Source organism: Neopsephotus bourkii, unplaced genomic scaffold (genome assembly GCF_033783945.1).
Source record: "Neopsephotus bourkii isolate Nb327-2 ecotype Australia unplaced genomic scaffold, CSIRO-AGI_Nbou_v1 NB_1820, whole genome shotgun sequence".
Classification (NCBI taxonomy): domain Eukaryota; kingdom Metazoa; phylum Chordata; class Aves; order Psittaciformes; family Psittacidae; genus Neopsephotus; species Neopsephotus bourkii.
This window is the reverse complement of record NW_026902293.1, coordinates 418017-440343: the sequence shown is the minus strand read 5'-3', so window position 1 is coordinate 440343 and position 22327 is coordinate 418017. Positions and strand designations below refer to the sequence as shown.

At 37.7% G+C, this 22327-nt stretch overlaps 1 protein-coding gene across 6 annotated transcripts in view; it reads left to right on the top strand.

The window, feature by feature from the left end:
• The window catches only part of ST18 (ST18 C2H2C-type zinc finger transcription factor), a 170516-nt gene extending 153072 nt beyond the window's left edge, over positions 1 to 17444 (top strand). For all 6 annotated transcript variants that reach the window (XM_061343075.1, XM_061343076.1, XM_061343077.1 and 3 more), the window contains 9 exons: positions 1206 to 1268; positions 2094 to 2162; positions 7254 to 7316; positions 7405 to 7485; positions 8504 to 8725; positions 10717 to 10805; positions 11588 to 11691; positions 13949 to 14092; positions 14888 to 17444. In XM_061343075.1, coding sequence (XP_061199059.1) covers positions 1206 to 1268; positions 2094 to 2162; positions 7254 to 7316; positions 7405 to 7485; positions 8504 to 8725; positions 10717 to 10805; positions 11588 to 11691; positions 13949 to 14092; positions 14888 to 15028 — 976 coding nt within the window. In that variant the 3' untranslated portion in view covers positions 15029 to 17444. The remainder of the gene's footprint in view (positions 1 to 1205; positions 1269 to 2093; positions 2163 to 7253; positions 7317 to 7404; positions 7486 to 8503; positions 8726 to 10716; positions 10806 to 11587; positions 11692 to 13948; positions 14093 to 14887) is intronic.
• Positions 17445 to 22327: the final 4883 nt, after the last annotated feature.

The following is a 22327-nucleotide window of genomic DNA, read 5'->3' as shown; positions in this document are numbered from 1 at the left end:
GATATAATCATATATAAGTGAGCCTATCTGTCCTGCTAAATATATATGTTATCACTCACCTCTTATCACTTCTCAGTTCAGATAAGAAATATCTTGGAGAACTTTTGCACCCATTCTGTAATTAAGCTATATGAGCTTGATGTCGTCATGGTTTAACCCAGCTGGCAACTAAGTACCACTCAGCCACTCACTCACTCCCCTCTCACCCCATTCAGGATGGGGAGGAGAACTGGAAAAGGTAAAAAAAGTGTGTTGGGATAAGAACAGTTAAATAATTGAAATAAAATAAAACAATAATAATAATAATAACAATAATAATAATAATAACAATAATAGAAATAAAAGGAAATTTATAAAGAGAGGGATAAAACAACACAAATACCAACACAAAACAAAAATCTTAAAGCCCTCAAGTGCTGCACAGTACAATTGCTCATCACACTGACCAATACCTAGCTTGACCTGAGCAGTGATCAGTGCCTTCTAGGTAACTCCACCAGTTTATAGACCAAGCATGACATGCTGTGTTATGGAATACCCCTTTGACTAGTTCAGGTCAGCTGTCCTGGTTCTACTCCTTCCTAATATCAATGTGCTATTAACATCCAAAATACAGCACTGCACCAGCCACTAGGAAAAAAATTAACTCTAACCCAGCTGAAACCACAACACGTGTTCTGTCCATTCTGCAACCGTAACACATAATTTCTCACTTATGTCAGCAAATAAATATTGGATGTGTTTTTAAAGAAGGTGCATTATTTTAGTCAGAACTCAAGGGAATTATTTTGGATATTACTTTTCTCTGGCTTGTGTTATAGGGAGATCAGCCCTAATGTTTATGAACTGCTGTCAAAAGTTGGTACCAGTAATGAAACTGTCCTTTTAAGAACCCAATTAGTAATCCAAAACATTTATGCAAAGCATGGTGGTTTCATGTTACATAGATGAAAAAACCCCAAACATTTTGACTTACTTGTATAGTAGAAATAGGAATTTATTTTCCATCTATGCTTCAAGTAGTAATTGAAAACTAGAAGTGTAACATAAATTTTACTCGTTTTCTGCAATGTCATGACAGTCTTGAGATGTGTATAGATAAACATAATTGCCCTAAGGACCATTACATCATTCACTGCAACATAGGGTGAGCGATGTGGTGTCTTATATATGTTCTAATTTCTAATTGCATGTTCTTTGCATAGTTGTCCAACTCCAGGATGTGATGGTAGCGGTCATGTAACAGGAAACTATGCCTCACACCGCAGGTAAGAAACAACAGGAAGCCTAAAACAGGAAATAGAGCTATTTTTAGCTACTGTAATCTTTGAATATTTTTATACTACCCATGAATGAATATTCAAAAGTAATTTGTAGAAAATAATGCGTACAGAAATGTGCCTGGTTTTCCTGGTTTTGCAATATTTTCTGAAGGTCTGGACTCAATTGACTGATGGATACAGCATATGCTTATTGCTGTAGCTTCATTTCTCAGTTAAGAACTACAGATAGTCATTTAGTAAAGTCTGCATTTTCCTATCTGTACAAGAATTCTCTGTACAGATGCTGGTACATGAGATTTTAAATGAAGTTTCTTCAGGTATCTTTATGAATGGCTTTGTTTCTGCAGATATCTCTATGAAAAGCTTTGAAATTGATAGATCTGATAACATAATCTGTGAATGTTAAATATTTTCCTCAGAATAGGCAACTGTCAACCAAGGGGTTGAAATAATAACCTCTTCTCTTTCCCTTTGGGAGCAGGTTGGAAGCTGTTGCTGCTTTTTCTGAGCCACATAGAGCAGGTGCCCCACCTGCCTTTCATGTAGATAACAGAAAGGCAGAAGTCTGTGTCCCAGTGCTTCCCCATGCAAAATTTTACAGGGCTTATTAACCTTTAGCCCTAACCATGTATCTTTCCAGTAATTTAAGAACTACAGCCTGATACTGACAGCTCCTCTTTTGCCAAGAGTGAATATTTGAGGATTTCTTTTTTCCCGTTTTAAGTCATAGAGTGTCTGGATGTTGCTGTTTGAGGAAAACAAAAAAAGGTTCTGTTTTAGTAAAACATTTTACATCGGGTTTTTTTTCAGCGTTTCTGGATGCCCATTAGCTGACAAGACATTAAAATCCCTCATGGCTGCTAACTCGCAGGAGCTTAAGTAAGTGTTGATAATAGCACAGATGTTATTGTAATTTATCTTCGATCAACATGTTCCCAACATTAATGCAGTTGTTCATTTTAATTGCTCTGAGTTCCATCAAACCTTTGTCTAAAACTTGAAGTAGTTTGAAAGCTTTTGAGGGAAAAAGAGCTCACTCTTCTCTATTTCTCTTTTTCATTTATGTAAAGCTTCATTTTCATGAATAAACCAGGACCTGGGGAAAAACTGTAAACTCTAGGAGAGTTGCCATTCTATATTATTTCTGAATCAGAGAGAAATAGAAAATACCTAATGTGGGAAACTGATCTGGCAATTAACTTAGTCTGATCCAGTTAGAATAAACTCAGAATTATTTAGTTATAATAAATCTAGTTAGAATAAGTCTAAAAATGAGACAACTCCTGAAAATCATTTTTTATCATTCATTACCATATACTATGAGTTTAATGTCACTGAAGCAGACATCAAGTCATATGATTTTGTGCTGGCATAATTCTCACCATGAAATGTCACTTACAAAAGGACTGTGCAGGCTCTGCTATATAGACAGATGTATAGGGACATATGAATATTTCAAAAATCTGTAGTCAAGAGAGGCACTGGCAACCAGTCATCTAGTTATTGAATTGGCTTTGTCAATAAGGATGTGGGGAAGAGGAAAGCATAATTAGAGTTCTTTCATAGCTTTCCCTCTGCAACTTGTAAATTGGATCACATAATAGATGGCTTGGAAAAACTCATGAATACATGTAAAAAGGGGAGAATCCTGTGACTGTCCTTTATGTCCTTTAGGTTCATCCTTAGACCAGATAGAAGAAAATAAACTTTGATCATGGCACTATTAAGCTGTTCTGATGGTATTTATAGCAGAAGTGACTACATTTACCTTTGATTCAGTGTTTAACTTCCACAGATCATCTGTTAGTAGTCTTATTCCCTAGTCTGTCAACTTGTATTATAAACAAAATGCTGAATTGATGGTAGTTGCAGAGTTGAACCTAGTGGAGATGCAGCAAAATGGCAAAGAAAGGCCATTTGTACGGGCAGCTGTTCAAAGCAGTTCCCAAAGCCAGTAGGTAAACTGACACATTGGCACAGTGCTTCAGTTTTTCCATTGCTGAGTCTCAAAGGTATAAAACTCAGGTTTAGCTTGTTTTAAAAGGAGCAGCACAAAAAGCAAGGAAATGACTTGCAAAAATGCTGACAAATTTGAAATCGTTTGCTGAGTCATATATATTTGTCCCTGCTTTTGTTGGCTTTCTGCCATACATAGACACTCACACAAATATTTTGAATAGTTGCTCTTCATGCAGCCCCCCCCCCCCATATTCATGTGTGAACAAGGAAATTTGCATACCAATATGGTTATTTTTCCACTAAAGCTTCTAGAGTTTTGGTCATGCCATAAGGAAAGAGGAGCAACAGCATATGACTTAAATGACAAACTGCACACTGTACGACATGTATAATAAGTGAGTTGTGAAAGGCAAAGTCAAAGTTCATGGACATTTCACAGACAGAAATATGTTGCATAACGCACTTAGCATTTAATTTCAATTAACTAGAAAAAGAGCAAAAATCAAAATCTGTTCATAGACAATTCGCAAAAAGAAAAAGGGCTAAATAAAATTATTTTCTATGAGCATACCACTTTATTTCAGCTCCTGTGAACATAGTTCAGGTGATATTTTAAACAAAACTCTGCTTCTGATAAATATTGCCTAAATGGAATCTTATGCCAAAAACTGCAACCGCGCTTGCACTGGTATGCTATATGATATCAATAGTTAATTTTACTATTGCTATGTGAGCAGAGGGCATAAATGCTCATAGAATAAGGCCACAAAAATACTCCCATGTAGTTAGGCAGGAATATGAAAAAGCTGTGTATTTTTTCCAAATGTTATTCACGTTTAATTTGCCAGAATCAAGATATGATTTTGGCATTAATTACGAAACTCTAAGCCAGCAAAGATACAAGGCTTCCATGTGATCTACAGTTTGGAAATAAGGAAGATCTGTTCAGAAATCGAGCCTTTGACTCAGATTCAAAAAATATTTTATCTGAGGATTCTTACTGCACAGAGCAATCTAAAGTGGTCAAATTAAACCACACCAAAATTGGTGGCGACTCAGATTTTATAGCTGTGAGGGATAATTATGGTTGATTATCCTATTTCATCAAAGAGCTTGCTTATCGAGCCTTAAAGAATTTTAAAAGTATGCTTTAGAAAGATATTTACGATATTTACCTGCAGTTCAGAAAATTTGAAGAATAAGTAATCAGTCCTATCCTTAGACATGTTTGTTGCACTGTCCATTTTTCAGGAGAGATCTAACAGTTCTTCTCAATAGGTTTCACACAACATATAGATACTGATGCATACTGCCTAGGCAGCATGACATACTTCATTCAGTAGTTTTCTTAGCTGACCTCTATGGTCAGTTGGCTTAACTACAGCTAACTACAGTTAATTACAACCATCCCTGTGATCTTTCTAGGCACTAAAAGTACCAGAAAGGCTCCTAGATCTGCAGCATAGTGTACCAATTTTATGTGCAACTGTAGTTCATCTATTTAAAGACAAAGCAACCCTCTTAGAGAAGGGGAAAAAATTGCATGTACACGATGCACAGTTACTAGAATTTCTATGTGAAATAACTGAGAGACTTGTTCTTGGGGAAAAAAAAAAAAAAAAAAATTAATTGTAAAAGAATCTCTAACCTACATCCACTTGAGAGTTGACACCTTTTACCTAGAGCTCTTGAGGCCTTTGGTCCCCCAAAGTGAATCTGATTTTCTTGGCTCTGCACAGGAATCCATAAGAGGGGATGACTTCCTAAGCTGGGGCACTAGTCCAAACTCATCATCAGCTAGTTAAAAGCTGATGAAGATTCACAGTATTACTGACTATAAGGCAATACTTTGTTGGTGTATCTTGTATTGTGGAATTTCACAGTCCATACAAAGATATAACCAATATTCAGAAAACCCAACCCAGTGATCAAGCTTAGCAGTCTTGCTAGTGAATCTTCTTGTTAATTTGTCAGTAGCCCACCTGAAATATCATCAGTATAGATAAAATCTCAGCCTCAAACCTTTAATGACCTCAAGAATACCTTGGACCCTGATCTGGTTGTGAAATCTGTGTGGTGCCAGAAGTGATAAATACAGATGGGGAGATTTAAATTTAGTTCTGTGTCTTTTTGGAGTCTGTAACACTTTGATTCTCCCACAGAGAGCTCTTACTGAATTAAAGTCCATGTCTAGTCTATGCAGACAACTTCCATCTGTGATCATCTGATAAAACAAGTAGCCAAAATTAATACCCATAGTATTTGGCTGATATTCTGGATTTGCTTGTGAGCATTCTCACTCTCCAGACATCTGCCCTTGCTGCCTGCTCCACATGACATTGTGCCCAGTCTTTGTCCCACACTTAAACAGGTCAACATTAAGCTCTACACAGTTGAGCATATCTGGCAATCTGCAACCCACACCTCTACCTTTGCTGTCACTGTGAGGCATGTCATTCTGCCAAAATATTTTGTTCAGAAAATGTCATCATGAAATGTTTTGACATTATGTTTAGGGAAAAAAAAGTCTCCTTTTTCTTCAATTGAAATTATTTGCTGAATTCTACTTGAATAGGTGAATAAATTTGGTCATGTCCAAAAGAAATCACATTTTTGACAAATTAATTGTTCACAGAAAAATAGTTTTAAATATTCTGTGAAGAGGTACACCTGCACACTCAGATGTGCTATTACAATTCTATTTGTAGGTGTTTCCCATGGCAGTCTACCAATGACTAGATTAAATCACCCATCAGGAAAGATACAGTAACAACTGAGACCCTTAAAAGAGTACTGAACAATGCAAGTTTCCGTAATGGTTCAGTACAAGATTATTTGCCACAACTTTCTGTAATTCTGATACTCTGTAAAAAGCATAGCATTCAGAACGCCCCTAAGGATGCTTAGAATAAGAACTTTGCACTGTATAATACAGAAACATAGAAATGGCTGGCATGATTTTTAAAGGTAGAAGGTAGATATTTTGGTTTTTGTGCTGATTTGTGTGCTGAGGTATTTCTCTTCTCTTAAAAAAAAAAAAAACAAACTAACCAACCAACCAACAAAATTGAAACCAAACCATAAGACAAAACCAAAAAGCCCCACAAAAAATAGAATAGCCTTAAATAAAATAAATAAATGAATTAATGGGAAAAAAAAAGAACTTCTTATAAGGAAGGTGCTACCAGTAAGGCCCCGCTCCAAACCACACAAAAGTCAGCAGAAAGATCTACTGAATCCAGTAGGCTTTTGGAGCACATTTTTCATATACGAGCAGCAAGGCCACTCTCCCAAACCACTGGCAAAAACAGAGTAAAAGGCAGGTTTGTTTCTTGTCATTGTATGGATGTTTTAGTATTAAACATTCAGACTTAAAAATGCTTGTTTGCTTCACACACACACACAGAAACCCCTTAACTATGAGACTGAAGTATAATTCAATTGCCAAGCTGAATACCCAATTGAATTTAGTGCTAGAAAGATCTGGTCCTGTCATATGCTTACAGTGGTAGAATATACAGATTACTAAATTCAGATTCTGGCTATCATTTACTGATGACCAAAAGAGAAACTGTTTCTTTCTTTCTGTTTTCCCTTCTGTAAATACTGGCAAAGTGCTTATTTATATCTGTACCTGAAAACATCAGAAGAATAGCAAACAAACACCTAACGGTAAATTTACAAATAGATCTATATCAAGCTGCTTTTTTCTCTTTTTTTTTAATGTTGATCATATACAAGTAAAAACGTTTGGTGCAAACTGTTATAAACTAATTAAATCTACACATGATATGCAATATATTTCATATTTCTTACTAAAACTCTGTTATAAAAGAAAAAGTATATGAAAGGAGTCTGCTCATTTAAGGGAAAATCAGCAAAACCTTGCTTTAATTATGCAGCAAAGCTCTGCTGTTCTTTCTTCCGCCCTACAAAAAAAGGGAAAATATATGCACATTTGCTCTGTGTTTTGGAAGCTGAATTTTGTAAGCTCTCTGTATTATTCTATAGGTGCCCGACACCTGGCTGTGATGGCTCTGGCCACGTGACAGGGAACTATGCATCCCACAGAAGGTAATCCAGCACACGGGGCTACAGAGCTCAGGGATCTTGGCAAGCAGCAGCAGAAAAAAGTAGTTTTCATTCTGTGTGTTTCTTTCAGCTTATCTGGTTGTCCTCGTGCCAGGAAAGGAGGTATCAAAGTGACTCCTACCAAGGAAGAAAAAGAAGACCCTGAACTTAAGTGAGTACAAAAGCAGCACTCCAACAAAGAGGGAAAAAAAGCCCATAAGAGCTCAGGAATTGAGGGATCATAGGAGATACCCCAGCCATGAGAGAATAGGGCCTAGAGCTGGAGCTGAACCAAGCATTTCTGCTTCTAGTGAAGCTGGTGAAGTCCATCACCTTGGAGATTGAACAGTGAAGAGCACCTGCTATCCCTGTTTGCATTGTTCCAATTACTTTAAACAGTGCTAAGAAAATGCCACTTGGTTGAAAAAAATCGGCAAACCAGAGGAAAACAAATTATTTCTCCCTGTAGTGAAACATGTCAGTTAATTAAATCAGAGTGACATGTTCAAATCATATTCCAGAGAATTCAAATATATGCAAGTCTCATGTCTTTTCTCTACGTATAAATTAAAATTTCACTTAAAGTGAAACCTGGAAACTAATAGAGATCACTACATTAATGGCTTGAATACATATTCCCTTAAAATCAGTAAACTATAGCTGACAGAATGTAGATATGAAGATTTAATTGTTTTTAATACTTGCTAATGACACAGGAGAAGCTACATAATACTGACAGAGCAGCACAAAAAAATCACAAACCTTTCTTTTGCAAGTGTTTGCATGAATTGATACAAGTTTTCCACGTACAGGTACCTGTCTCTGTTTCATAGCAGAAACCTAGATAGAGAGGAGAGATGCTGACTTTCCATACACTTTAAGAAGTGTGATTTACTGCCTGTGATAGAAATTGAATTTTCTTTCCTGGTAAAATACTATCTAAATGAATGTTTTATTTTCTTAGGCTGTCCAACTGTATTTGACATTTCCTAATCTTAAAATTAGCTGAACCCCCACAATTTAGCTTGATGTGAATTAGACGCTCGGGTACAGTGTGCCACCAAGGACCAAGTCTTAATCCGTTATCGCAAAGTGGCACAGGCACCTGAAATTATTTTCTCAGGCTTTCTTGAGACTGTCTTTGCTTGCTCTCTCCAGTGAAAATGGGTTTTTTTGTTGTGTTTCTGTAGATGCCCAGTCATAGGCTGTGATGGCCAAGGTCACATATCAGGTAAATACACTTCTCATCGCACTGCTTCTGGTTGTCCTTTGGCTGCCAAGAGACAGAAGGAGAGTCCTGTCAATGGGTCTTCACTATCCTGGAAACTGAACAAACAAGAGCTGCCACACTGTCCTTTGCCAGGCTGCAACGGACTGGGTCATGTTAATAATGTTTTTGTCACCCACAGAAGGTATAATTTTGTGTTTTCTCTTCTCATTTTTCCTTAATGTTCCACTGTTGAATTGGCAACATGTGAGGTTATAGTCTGAATAAATTGTGCTGAGTAACAACATAGTTTACATTACAGCTGAAATAATACAGATCAGAATAACTTTCAGAGAGCTGGAATCAACTTTTAACCTCTTCTTCCATGTTCCCAGGACTTTTCTTCAGATTACCACAGTGTCTGTACAGCTTAAAATTTAAGAGTTCTTTCCTAAGCAAATAGCTGTATATCTTTTACAGAAACTGCAAATATTGTTGAAATGTCAGCAGAAAACAGTTAATAAGGGCAGTGGCTGTGTTAATTTCACCTTTCTACCAGTAGAAAAGCTGTTTTTATAAATTTTGTATTTAAGTAGCTATAGCCACACAAAGAAATAAACATGGATTGCATAAGTTTGAATTTACAACAATCTAACAAAGAAACTACCCTAAGCAGGAATCACACATATAACCATACATAAGTAATAATAAACACCGTGATTTTATATATCATTGTAAAAACATTTGACCACATTCAGTCAATATTTACGTAAAGAATCTGTCTATAGAATCTGAATTAATAGCTGGCAATATTTGGCATTCTGTCTGCAGAAGGAATAAAGTCTACATTCTATACCTCCTTTGCTTGCTTTCTTACACTCTGAAGCAACTTACCCAATACACGAATGTACAAAGTGACATGAAAAAATTCAGAGTCCAGTTTTACCCTGACTTTGTAATCTCATGTTAAAATCTTTACATCAGGACATTACTCTAAACTGGTGCTAATTAAGCAAATAACATAAATAGTATGCTGTCTGCTTGCAACACATCCTACAGATGATTTCTGTCCTACATAATACTGGAACACACTCAAGATCATGCTAGTTAAAATAAGGAAGTAAATATAGCTTTACGAAATGATATCCTTTCCAAGGAGATCTGAAACATAAGAAAACCATGGCTTTCAGACATTCTTCCAGTTAGTTGTCTGCTTTGAACAGAGATACTAAAGCAGAATATTAAAACTGGAGAATTAGCATCTTTCCTATGTAACTTTTAACCAGACAAGTGTGAAGGTAACTTTAACCTGCAAAGATCATTTTCTTTTTTTTCTGAATGTGGAAACACCATGTCTGCTAGGATTTTTTGGGTTAGTTTTTACACAAAAATTAACCTTTTTCCTGTGGAACAAATTTTTTCTTCACTCCTTACTTGGCTACATCTGAATACAAATCTCTCTGCCAGTTCTTCAGCATATGTGTATTTCTGCTTTGTTATTTATAAAGATAGTATTAAGACAGTGCAATTCATCTTAGCCCTTTAGTGGGCTATAAAAATTGCTTCAGATAATTACCAGTTGATGAAATTGTAAGCTTTGAAATAGCAAAATGTACTTTAACGTGAACAGTGGTTAAAAAGCAAACTGACTATATAATAGAACCATTCAAAAAAGCTATTACAGCCTATAGGGTGTATTCAGAATTATTATTGTATTGATCATTATTACATATCAAAAAAATGATGCAATAGTTGTACACTGTGGAAATCGTCCCACTAACCAAATATTTTTAGGATTGTAAATTTGCCATTTTAAAGGACCCACGTTGGCCCTCTCCTCTGGAGCACGAGCCATTAATAAAAACAATAAAGAGATTTTATTTGTAAGTGTTAGAACTTCAAGAATTCTGTAAATGCATCTTCACATAACAGTGTCTGGCACCGCTATTTTGATTATTCTGAAATGTACTTAAGAGTTGTTTGCTTATAGGCTGAGATTTCTGTGCCAATTTTCAAGCTGGAATATACAGTTAAATGGCTCTTTATGAGTTTTGTCATCCTCCGAAGCTATGCTATAATGGAGATACTGATATGACCTTACGTACAAAGGTCTGTCCAAGTGCATGATAATATTTCCTGAAAGGATTGTTGCCATTTTCAAGTGGGTGCTAATGTTTTTTTTCCTATCCGTTTCAGCCTGTCTGGTTGTCCTCTGAATGCACAAACCATAAAAAAGGGCAAAATTTCGGAAGAATTAATGACTATCAAGCTTAAAGCAAGTGGCGGTAAGGAGATTTGTAAAAGATGATGACATTTATTTAGATAGAAGGGCCCTGACTCCCATTTATACTTATGCCCCTTTGTGCCATTCTGGCATTAATTCTCAGTCCTTTCAGTTGTCTCCCGCAATAACAAATCTTGAATAATAAAATCTTTGCATAAGAGATTATAAAAAATTCTCATTTACATCATGATATCTCAGCATTAAAGATATGCTCTCATCTTGTATTAGAGCATTTTTTTATTTGGAGATGCTTTCTGTATTGTTATTACTAATAAATTATTAGCTACAGATCAGGAGGACTTAGCTGTCTGATGACTAAGGTAAGAAGGTATAAATATTGTGAGCAAAAATTGACTCTTCTCCTTAACTTCAATACTACATGGTTTAGTATCTGTGCAAAACTTGGGCAATTTTGCTAACCCAAGTGTACAGGAACAATTACCAAAAAGTTATAAGGGGTGGTGAGGCACTGGAATAGGTTGTCCAGGGAGGTTGTGAATGCTTCATCCCTGGCAGTGTTCAAGGCTAGGTTGGACAAGGCCTTGGGCAATACAGTTTAGAGCAAGGTGTCCCTGCCCATGGCAGGGGGGTTGGAACTTGATGATCTTAAGGTCCTTTCCAACCCTAACTATTCTATGATTCTAAGATAATTTAAGGATCAATCATTTGATCAAAAGCTTGTTATCTTCCTCTTGATTGGTAAAAGGTAATGCAGTTTGTTGCTAATACATCCATTTATATGTGGACTTTAAATCTGATATTGGTATTTTCAATGATTTGCAGGTATTGAGAGTGATGAAGAAATTAGACACTTGGATGAGGAAATAAAAGAACTGAATGAATCCAATCTTAAAATTGAAGCTGACATGATGAAACTTCAAACCCAGGTATGACATTGACATGAAAGTTTTACCTTTTCTTATGCTACACTTAAGCAAAATCAATAATGACATGCTGTGCAAATTCATGCTTACACATAGCTAGTTTCCTGCACACTTGTTTTCCGTCCTTCCATGGCACTTAAAAATACCAAAGTCCTATATGCCCTTTTGTCAAGTTTCTCTTTGTTTGTTATCTGTAAATAAGCACCAGATTCCTGGCTATTGTCTTAAAGATCTGGTGAATGACAAATTCAGTGTAGTTTGTAGCTAATTTTGGCAAGCAGAAAAACCATATTTACCAAACAAAACATCCATTTTTCTTTGTTGACCAAACTGTACAGAATCCCGTGACTGTGCTTTTTAGGGAGGATATTGCCTCTTACCTGCACACTATAACTCTTAATAGAAGTTGACTTTGTTCTTATGTGTCACTAAGAAAATCTCCCTAGTTCAGTTCACCCACTGTCAGTTATTCAAACAGTTTGAATTTTGCCTCCAGGTAACACCTGGTAAAGAAAGGATGCCTTTTGTTAATTTGTGTAGCAGAGGAGTTTGAAGTGAGCTATGAGAAAGAGTCATTCTCTGTCATTCTTTTTTATACTGGAGAGATTAAATTGGCTTTAAGATGCTGATAGTGGTTCTACAGAGTGAGCTGAATATGCTCATCCCCACATGGGCTCCTATAATGCACCTGGGAATTCACCTGGGCAAAGCAGGTAAAAGCAAGAGCTGAAGCTTAGTCAGTATTTTAGGAATAAGAGTTTAAGAATAAAGTTCCTAAATGAGATCTGGCAACTGAATATAAGTTTAAACTGATCTAAAACAAGCTGAGTGTAACCATACTCCTCTTTATTTGTACCACACTGGAATGTACGTGTTGATTAATATTTTTGCAATAACCACTGTGTGTATGCTCTAAATGTGGGTGAAGTGTATAGCACCTATACTGGATCAGGCTCCACACTGCAAAGGTTGTGGGGATGTCTATCCCAAATTGCACTGTGTGGAGGGTGGTGTTTATCAGGACACTTATTTCAGTTCTCTCTGGTGATCACTATGCTGTTTGCACAGACATTGCACAATTTATGCAGTCAGATTTCTTATCCTCAGACTTGCTCTCTGGTGAAGGCAGTCTGACCAGCAAAGCCTGAACTGAGCTACAGCTGAAGCAACACATCCCTACCTGGTTTCCTCTATTGCTTATAACCTAGCCTGGGCAGGTGTTAGGCCACGATGCTGCAAGCACATTCCAAAGGAGTGGCTGTAGTGGATTTCAGGCTGACAAGGGATCCCTGGGAACTGTTTTGCTGTGTCACAGTGTGTAAGGAAGAGAAGTGTCCACAGCAAGAGACATTTAAGCAGTGCAGAGAACCTAACAAGGACGGGGTGGGTATAACAGCTGTGGACGTGACTCCGTCTCTCTGTGCCTTGTGGAACTGTGGCCGGGCACAGGGATGGCAGTCCGTGGTTCTGCCCTGCCCCGCTGCCTGCTGCAGGGCAAGGAGATGGGCAGCAGGGAACCATACCCAGCCACTGATGCCTTCTGCTTTTCAGCACTGCTTTTGACATACAAGCCTTCAGGGCTGAATATATTCCCAGTGGGCTCATGCTAAAAATATATCATTTTGCTACTTTGGACCCTTTTTCCTGCTCTTTCCAAAACCTTGGGTTCCATTCTGTTGGTTGGACATCATCTTTGCGATGATTGGTGTGCACTCAACTACTCAGTTTCCTTTGCACTCTATTTTTCTCCTACTGTTTCCAGTGCAGTCCTGTTGTTGATCCCATCCATCTCACACCTCTACCCTCCCTCCAAGAGCAGGGCAGGAAAGTAGCATGACAGCTAATACCCATGACTTCTCTATTGTAGTTGATTAACAGGGACGATGCAGATGCAGGACAGCAATGTAAACATCAGCCACCTTTCTCCTCCCCTCCACCAGCCCTAAAGCCACACTCTCCATCCCAGCTCCTCAGTCACCTTCCAACCTGAGCTCAATTCCTTCCTCCCAGTGCCCAGCACTCTCCAGTGCCTTGTTGCCACAAGGTTTCTTTGTGAACCAGCATCAGAGTCCATCAGTTCAGAGCAAATACAACCTTTTCCTTGCTCTGAATATTCGGTGGGAAATTATAATTATCCTAAAAAGAACATACCTGAGTTTTAGATCCATCGTTGCCCCTCTTCCTACTGCCTTTTGGAGTTCAAACTGCAGCTGCAGTGCTGCTAAGAGTCTGTTTGTTTGTACCTGCCTGTGTCTTTTAGATCACATCTATGGAGAGCAATTTGAAAACAATAGAAGAAGAGAACAAACTCATAGAGCAGAACAACGAGAGTCTGTTGAAGGAGTTAGCTGGCCTTAGCCAAGCTCTCATCTCCAGCCTCGCTGACATTCAGCTTCCACAGATGGTAAGACCACAGCCATCAGCTTCGCACCTTCTTTGAGACTGTTTTGCCAGCACTTGAAGCAGATGAGCAAGCCCAGGGACCAGCAGGAACACTGGAGCTGCATTAGAAGAGAGCTCTTTTAGGCTAATTTACTTTGCAGAGATGCTAGATCATGAAATCTGTGTGATAGCAAGCACAGTTTCTTCCAGGACTGAACCAGCCCTGTTATCTCTGCTGTTTCATATGTGCAGGACAAGGCTTTTCCCTCATCCCTCTCTGTCTGTCCATCCTGCACAAAGAGTGAAAACTTCACACAAAGAATCCTTATTTACTCTGCTTGTAGATCAAAACTTTAACCTGTTTCTACAAGTGATTCTTCTGGAGCCAACAAAGCTCTACTTTCTCAAAACTCCATGTCCTCTATGTCTTAGTTGCAAGCACAGGCCAAACCCACAAAGGCACTTGGGTTTTTAGAGTTACAGTACCCTTGCCCAGTTTCAAGAGTGCCACTGGGAGATTACATGAGGACAGTTAAGGGGATGTCAGCCACAATCTCAGAGCCAAACAGGTCACAATAAAAAGCAAGTTACACTGACAATAATATCTCCAACCACTTTTCTTGCTTGGAGACTGTGTGGTTCCCCCAGCACATGAAACTCTCTTAATTTCTACAACCCCTCCATTCATCTGGACAGCTGCCCTGACTTCTCCCCAGTTGCCATATCACTGCTTTTCCGTGTTTTGGGGTTGGGTCTTTGGGTTTTCTTGGCCTTAATTTTCTCTCTTACAATTAAAATCTGTTTTGTCTTCATTTAGGGGCCAATCAGTGAGCAGAATTTTGAAGCATATGTAAATACACTCACAGACATGTACAGCAATCTGGAACGGGACTATTCCCCCGAATGCAAAGCTCTGCTGGAAAGTATCAAACAGGCAGTGAAGGGCATCCATGTGTAGGATGTGAAAGCTGCTGGGCAACAGAAATTACTTAACAGCAGTAAACTCCAGATGGATCTGTTAGGAGTTCATGTACTGCTAAGGGGTGTAGGTTGCCATGCTGCATTTACAATTGCAACATTGCACTAATTTTTTTCCCAGCTGACATAAAAAAAAATAAAATAAAAGAATAAAAACACAACAGACTATTTGTATTAACAGCAATGCACTCTGTTAGTATATTGTATTTATTTCAGTACGATTCCTTTTTTTTTCTTCTTTTGCACTCAGTTTTTTGTAAAGTGAATGTAAAAAGTGTGTGCGACTATTTTTTATATTTTTTATTTATTTCTAATCAAAGAGTTGGTTTTTTTATCTTTTAACAGCATTTTTGTGGCCTGCCATATTTTTACAAATGTGTTTATTAATTTATTTTCCAATGGGATTTTAAATAGACTGAAAGTTATACTGTAAATTATATAACTTGCTGGGTTTGTACAGGAAGAAAAAAAAAAACCTATGAAAGTAACAAATGACTGAACCGTGGTTCTAGTTTTATTTTCCTCACATCCTGCTTTTTTATAATGGCTTTGTATCAGAAATGTGTTTGCAGTAACGTGAGATGTGAAGATACATGGAATGAAAAGATAAATGGTGCCCACTAGTGGGGAACTCGGGCTCTTAAAAGCACAGTATGCTGGAAAACAGTGTGTTAAAGAATACGTTAGCAATAATGAAATATAGCAATCAGCAAAGCACTTGACTTGGCTGTGTGATTTAGCCTATGCGAATGATTATTTAAAATGTTTCAAGAGAACTTCAGATTTATTTTACCACTGCAGTTTTTTTTCGGAATTAGTTCATGGAGGGAAATGACAATTATCTCTAAACAAGAAGGATAATTTGATAGGACTGGTACTTTTTTAGTACGAAACGTTGAGGTTTTAACCAAGTGACCAGTACTGCTATGGATTTGGATCTGAAAAATGCAAACACATCCCAGGCTGAAGGCTTTGTTCATAATGAATCGAACGCATCTCCCCTGAAATGGCATTTAATACTGGTTTGAACTTAACGGCAGCTGAGAAGGCAGTGGTCTGGAGAGGAATAAAACCACTCCAGAGCAACGGTGGTTGCTTTTCCCTTTGAATGAAAAGTAGCAACACTGTGACTGGTTTCTTCCATCCTTCTTCACTAAGGCTAGGCTGATTCTAAATTTGTTACCAGTCTTTTGGTAGGGTACCAAGTGCTACAGAGCATACAGACAGATGGAGGTGTGGACACATGAGCACTTGCACAGAGGTGCTGGCATGTGCCTCGGTATCTGATTAGCTTGGATGAGGAACTTCTGAATCTGTCAGAAAGAAGCAGTTGCTATAACAGAGGCAATGTCTATTTCAGGGATTGTAAGTAATTAAGCATTGTTTCAGAAGTTTTTTTTATATTTATTTTTTTTAAGAAAAAGGTATAAACAACCAGCTAAACTGCCTTTTTTGTATGCACACACACCTCATGTGCATATGTGCCTCAGTGTAAATGTATACATGGATCTAGCGTGTGTTTAATTTTTCCGTGCTATAATGAAAGTGTTTATTTTTATTAGCCGCATTTATATCTAGATTGAATATGATGGCATTCACAGGCTTGACATATACAATTATATTATTACTGTTCCTGCACAAAAGTACTATTCAAAAGTGATTCGACTCTCATGCACTGTGGTCACTGTTCTGCGTTAGGTGGGGCTTGCTTTTTGTTTGAGGGTTGATTCAACTCTCCGATCCTAGTTTAGACAGGGGAAAATGTATGTTCTTAGAAGCTGTGTTTATTTTTAAATCGATTTTTCAAAAGCTACCATACGTGCTGTCTAATATAAATAGGAGGACACCAAACAAAAATTTGTTATTAAAGTTATTGTTCTTGCTAAAAAAACAAAAAGCGAGCATTTGTTATACTTGTTAAATGCATACAAAATGAGTTCACTCATTACAAAGACTAAAATTTAATTTACTAAATATTTTAACAAATTTGTTATATATTTTATTTAAGTAAAAAAAATCTCTTACTGACTTATGTATTTATTATTATGATTTACTATGGCTTCAGGTTAATTTATGTGTGTTTGATTGTTTGCTCAGGATGTTCTGTGAAGTATGTATTTATTTGCCTCCCTTGTACTTGATGTGTTTTGTAACGTGCACTGATTTTTTTTCTTTTTGTTTTTCCTTTTTTTTTTTTTTGTGTTTAAATGCATTGATGAGCTATACTGTAAATTAGACCTTTTGTAAAGAGCAATGATGTATGCATTTTTTAATTTGGAGTAGTTTGTATACTGTTTCTTCATACAATTAATATTTCTTACATCAAAACAACAAAATTGTGTTCTGTGCTGTACATTTGGTGTATGGTAGAAAATAAAATTGATAATGAAACATTGCAGCAAGTTTGTTGGGTTTTTAGCCTCTAGATGCCGACTTGTATTACACTTTCTTAACTGCACCTGGCACTATACAATGTGTCAGATGTTTTTCTTGCTTTGTGTACAAAATGTGTCATCCCTGTAAGTAAATTTCTGGTATAAATAATTTAATTAGTGTTTTACTTTATCAATTTTAAATAAGGAGAAAAAAAATGAAACTGCTTAAGGGGTCCTTTTCACTTCTGAATGGGGAAAAAAATCAAGATTATAATCACTGCATTATTTAATGCATTCTTTTCTTGGCAGCTATAGACTTCGTTTATACTGATAAAGTACAAGATTTGTGCTGACCTTTAACAGCTGCTAAATTATGTTTAAACATAAAAGCCATTGTAAAGTTTCCAGCAATTTGGAACCGCCCACTGTTCCACTGCAATTTTCTGCTGTTGTGCAAATAAAAATCTGCTGGTTTTAGAAAGACAATATTTCCAGTATCTAATGGACTTTCTTTTTTTCACTGCCCATTGTAGCAAACACAGGCCAGTTTTATTTAGAATGCATGCTAATGGATTGAGGAGCATTTCTTGCCTCAGGTTCCAGCTTCCACAGATAGACCAAGCATAATTTTCATTTAGAATACATGGTAAATTTACAGCCCATAAAGTAGGTGGTAATTATTTATTTGAATAGACATAGATAAACTAAAATGGACTCTGAACACTAGAAAAACTAGCATACGTTGCATTTAAATAGAGAAGAGGCTCAAAATTTGTATCATGACATGAATCCTGACTACTCACAAATCTTTCTGACTTTGAAGCCATAGAGTCAGCAAGTGACTGGGATGGAGACAAGCCTATCCTGGGAAGCTCGGTACAGAGTTTTCTTTGCTTTAGGACACTAATCAAAGGACAGCACAAACTAGTTCTTAAGTGATTAATAGTTACTTAAGTAATATTTCTTAATAATTATTAATGAATATAAAATAATATTTTTTCAGGGTCCTTTAAAATTACTGTTGCTGCATTCATTATTAAACACTTCCTTTGACAATGTTTATTCAATGCTGAAATGATGGTCTTTCTCCATAAAAAAGAATAATGTAACCAGTCAATCCGTATTTATTACTAAACTAATATAAAGCATTTAGGGGGTGGAGGGGAGAGAGGAATAACAAAACCCGTTGTGCTTGAAATAAACTTTCAAACCATTTCCATGTTCTGAAGTTTCCATTTTTAATAACTGTGATTTGTCTATAGAAGTGGGGAAAGTGCTTAATTCAATAAAAATATATAGATTCCACTGACTGAATTACTTTGCATGGAATTGAAGATTTAAATATCAAGAAGAAGGAAGGGAAGCAAGAACAGTCAATATTTGCTGTCCTATAAGCTCAGGAAGTCTACCATGTAACTAGTCATGACAGGTTTCTGAGCCTACAGTGTAGAAAACAGATTCTGTTTTCTACTGCAATTTTATTTCTGTTTACTAATTAAACACATCTTGTCTCCTGCTGGCTTAGTGAATCTATCTGATTATGTCATGGCTCTTCCACTCAGCACCCCTTCATCCTACTCATATTGTACTTAATTTTTTTCTTTTATTTAATAAGTCACAGGATTTCTTGATGGGAATTTGGTATCAGGCAGTGATGCAGAGTTACAACAGAACCCATCCCCTTTGTTTCCTCCTGTGTTCCTTCACTTCTACACATTCTACCTGTCCTGGCATTTCTGCTATGCTTTAAGGTTTTTTATGATTTATGCAGCTGCGTAACTTGGATGCTGCTAGGAGATTTGCACCAGACAAAGTCCTTTGTTCATCTCACTTGGGATATTGTGGGATGATAGAGCTTCATTTAGCTTTTGTGTAATGTAGGACAGTGACCTAGTTTCAGTACTTTTCAATATCTCATTCTGGCTTGGTTTTCTTCTGTCTCTTTTGCTCTAGTAAATCTTAGACAGCCAAGCTTACACATAATTTCATCAAGGATTAGTTTGATTTCCTGTCTGACTTCATGGTACAAATTGCTTCAACTGCATTTCATTCTTAACGAATGCTCCCAGGGACACTGTCCAAGTAAATCTCTGGACTTTTCAGTTATGTGATAACAATTACTATTTAGGTTGCTTCTATTTGCTCTTAAAACTGTTACTGCACAAGAGTTTTCCAAACCAGCTTTTGGTGCCCAGCACCAGATTTTGGTGCTCAGCTTCGCATCCCTTGAAGGGGCTTCATTTTTAGAAGCTAAATGCACAGCTATTTTTGCCAAGCAGGTCTTTTGCAAGATTCCCTTCTCTGACCAATTGAAATGACTAGCTACAAAGTTTTGTATTTATTATTTCATAGAATTGTTATATATATCTTGTTAGCCCCTATTTGCATGTACTATGCACCATAAAACTCCAGGTGGGTACTTTTACCTGTCCCAGGCATTGAAGAATAAAACATCGTTGGTGTTACCCCAAGCTTAATTCTGACCCTTACCAAACTCCTCTTTTACTCCACGCACAATTGTTTTTTAAGGTTTAAGATTTATTAAGGAAAATAATACAAGAAGAAGAAACAAAGGACCAAACGTAAGTCTTTATTTAACTGAAGATATCTGTCTCAACAGACCCTGTTACTTCTGCTGAAGCTGGGGCTTAAAGTATCTGGCCTTCAATCTTCTTTAATTACAGTCATATGCAGCATATCATGTGCATCCCCTGCTTACTCCTGACACAGTAAGCAAAATCTGGATTAGGAGCTGCATTCTATGCTGATTTCATATTTAGTGAGATGAAATTTATTTGATCCTTTAGAAGCAGGATGAGCTTAGTTCCTTTGGGAAGGAAATCCTGATGTCTGCTCAAAACGATTTTAGGGAAGGAATGAAGGCTTTTAAAAGTTCACAAAAAGCTACCAGGAAAACATGTATAAGTTGAATTCCCACAAAGAAAAATGCAGTGCCATCTCCATAGACTAAAAAGCTCCGCTCTTTGCACAGACTTATGGCAGAGGCATTGCATGCAAACAGCTTTGGTATTAAAGGCTGTGAGGGGATGTCTTGTGTTTCCCACCTGGCAGGAGACAAAACAGCACACCAGGAAACCAACCTCTAGGCCCTAATCAACCCTCCTCTAGACCTTTTGGGTAACTCTTGGCAAGTCACTTGCTTCTTGCTCTGTTTTTATATCTCTGAAGACTCAGAAGTGTATTATAAATGAGCAATATGTCTTACACAGAAGTATGCAGTACATGCATGCACATACAGTGAGGGAGAAAAAGCACAGCATGTGTAAGAGCATATAGTAGATAAGACTGGCAGTACACTATCAATTTCAAAATATCAATTTCTGTGTTTGATAAGAGATATCTACAATACCACACTATATATTAAATGCCTTGATGGTGGTCATTATAACCCTGATGCAATTCACTTCATCCCCTGCATTTTAGAGGCACTGCATGTTAACAGCTAAGATGATTCAGGTCTACTGTCTCTGGTTTAGTTCCTCTGCCTCTCAGAACTGGTTCTGCTCTGCACACCACAGTTTCAGTAGAAATCCACACATTTCCTATTTCAAACTCATTCAAATATTTCCTATTTCGGTTTTTATGCTGAGCCCACAATATAGATTTAGCTCTTTTTTTTTCCTCTCCTAAGACATTATTACAATCTTCATTTTATTCCTATGCTTCTTACATTGTTTCCCTTGAAGATATCTTCCAGTTAGAGTTGCTGGTCTGTCTGAAACTAAATTTTCAAAATGCAGAAACTGAATTTCAAAACAACAGAAGCAAAGGCTATAAAAACAGAAGCACTTTTATTGAGATAATGGAGCTCCTACAGATTTTGTGAAAAATCAGCTGATTGCTATGAGAGCAAAATTATGATTCACCCTTAAGAGGGAAGAGGAGGGAGGCTCAGCTGTTACATATTCTGTTTGGCAAAGGCCAGCTCCTGATTAGCAAGATGTACAACACAGGCTAGCAGCAAGAGTTAGAGCAAGGTTGGCCATAGAACTGCACTTTTATGCCTGGTGTGGTGTCAAAGTGTATAAACCGTACAAGTCTTAGGCATGAGTATAAATATTTGAGCAAGAAAGCAGGTGGGCAAGCAGTGACTAAAGCCCCTATGTTTATAACAGCACTGATAGGGTCAGGGGCAGAGGGCAGAAATCCATAGGAGTCTATTGGGTGCTGTGCTACATCAGCTCCCCACGTTGCAGAACTGGTTCTTTTTCCAGTATGTTTTTTTTCTTGTTTCAAACTGAATACTCTCTCCAGCTTGCTGTGGTACCATCATGAGCAGTGTTACTAACCCCACCTTTCTGGGGAAACACACACTACCTCTGAGCTCTGACTCATCCTGGGATGGGTTGGAAGAATGAAGGTGAATATTTCACAGCAGGTGCTGGGAAGGCAAAGCCTCATTGGGGGAACTCCCCAGCACTGCAGAACTCCTACTGCCAGTGCGTCTGCTTTCACAGGCTGAGATTCCACAGGGATGGCTTGTGGCAGGGAGGAACCAAGGCGCTTGCTATGTGCCTTTTCTACTCTGCCTGTTAGCACCTCCTAGGTGCTGCTGTCCCCAGACTGGTAGCAGCAGCCCAGCTGTGCTTCCTCCCTTTTCCCCACTCCCTATCCAGGCCAGACTGAGGCAACCCTTGTGTTTTTCTCTTCTGTGAGAGGTTTAAATCTCCTTTCACCATCTTGGGAGCATAGCGTGACTGCAGCCATTGCTGGCTGGCCTGGCTGCCACCGTTCATGATGCCCTTTTTATTACCAGATTAGAGGACATTGTCACAATGCGTATGAGGCCTTTCAGATAAGGCGCTGTACAAGTTCCAGCAGGTTCCAAATACAACAGCGTGGCTTTCGCATCCAGCCTACGGGATCAGAGTTTATTTCCCCAA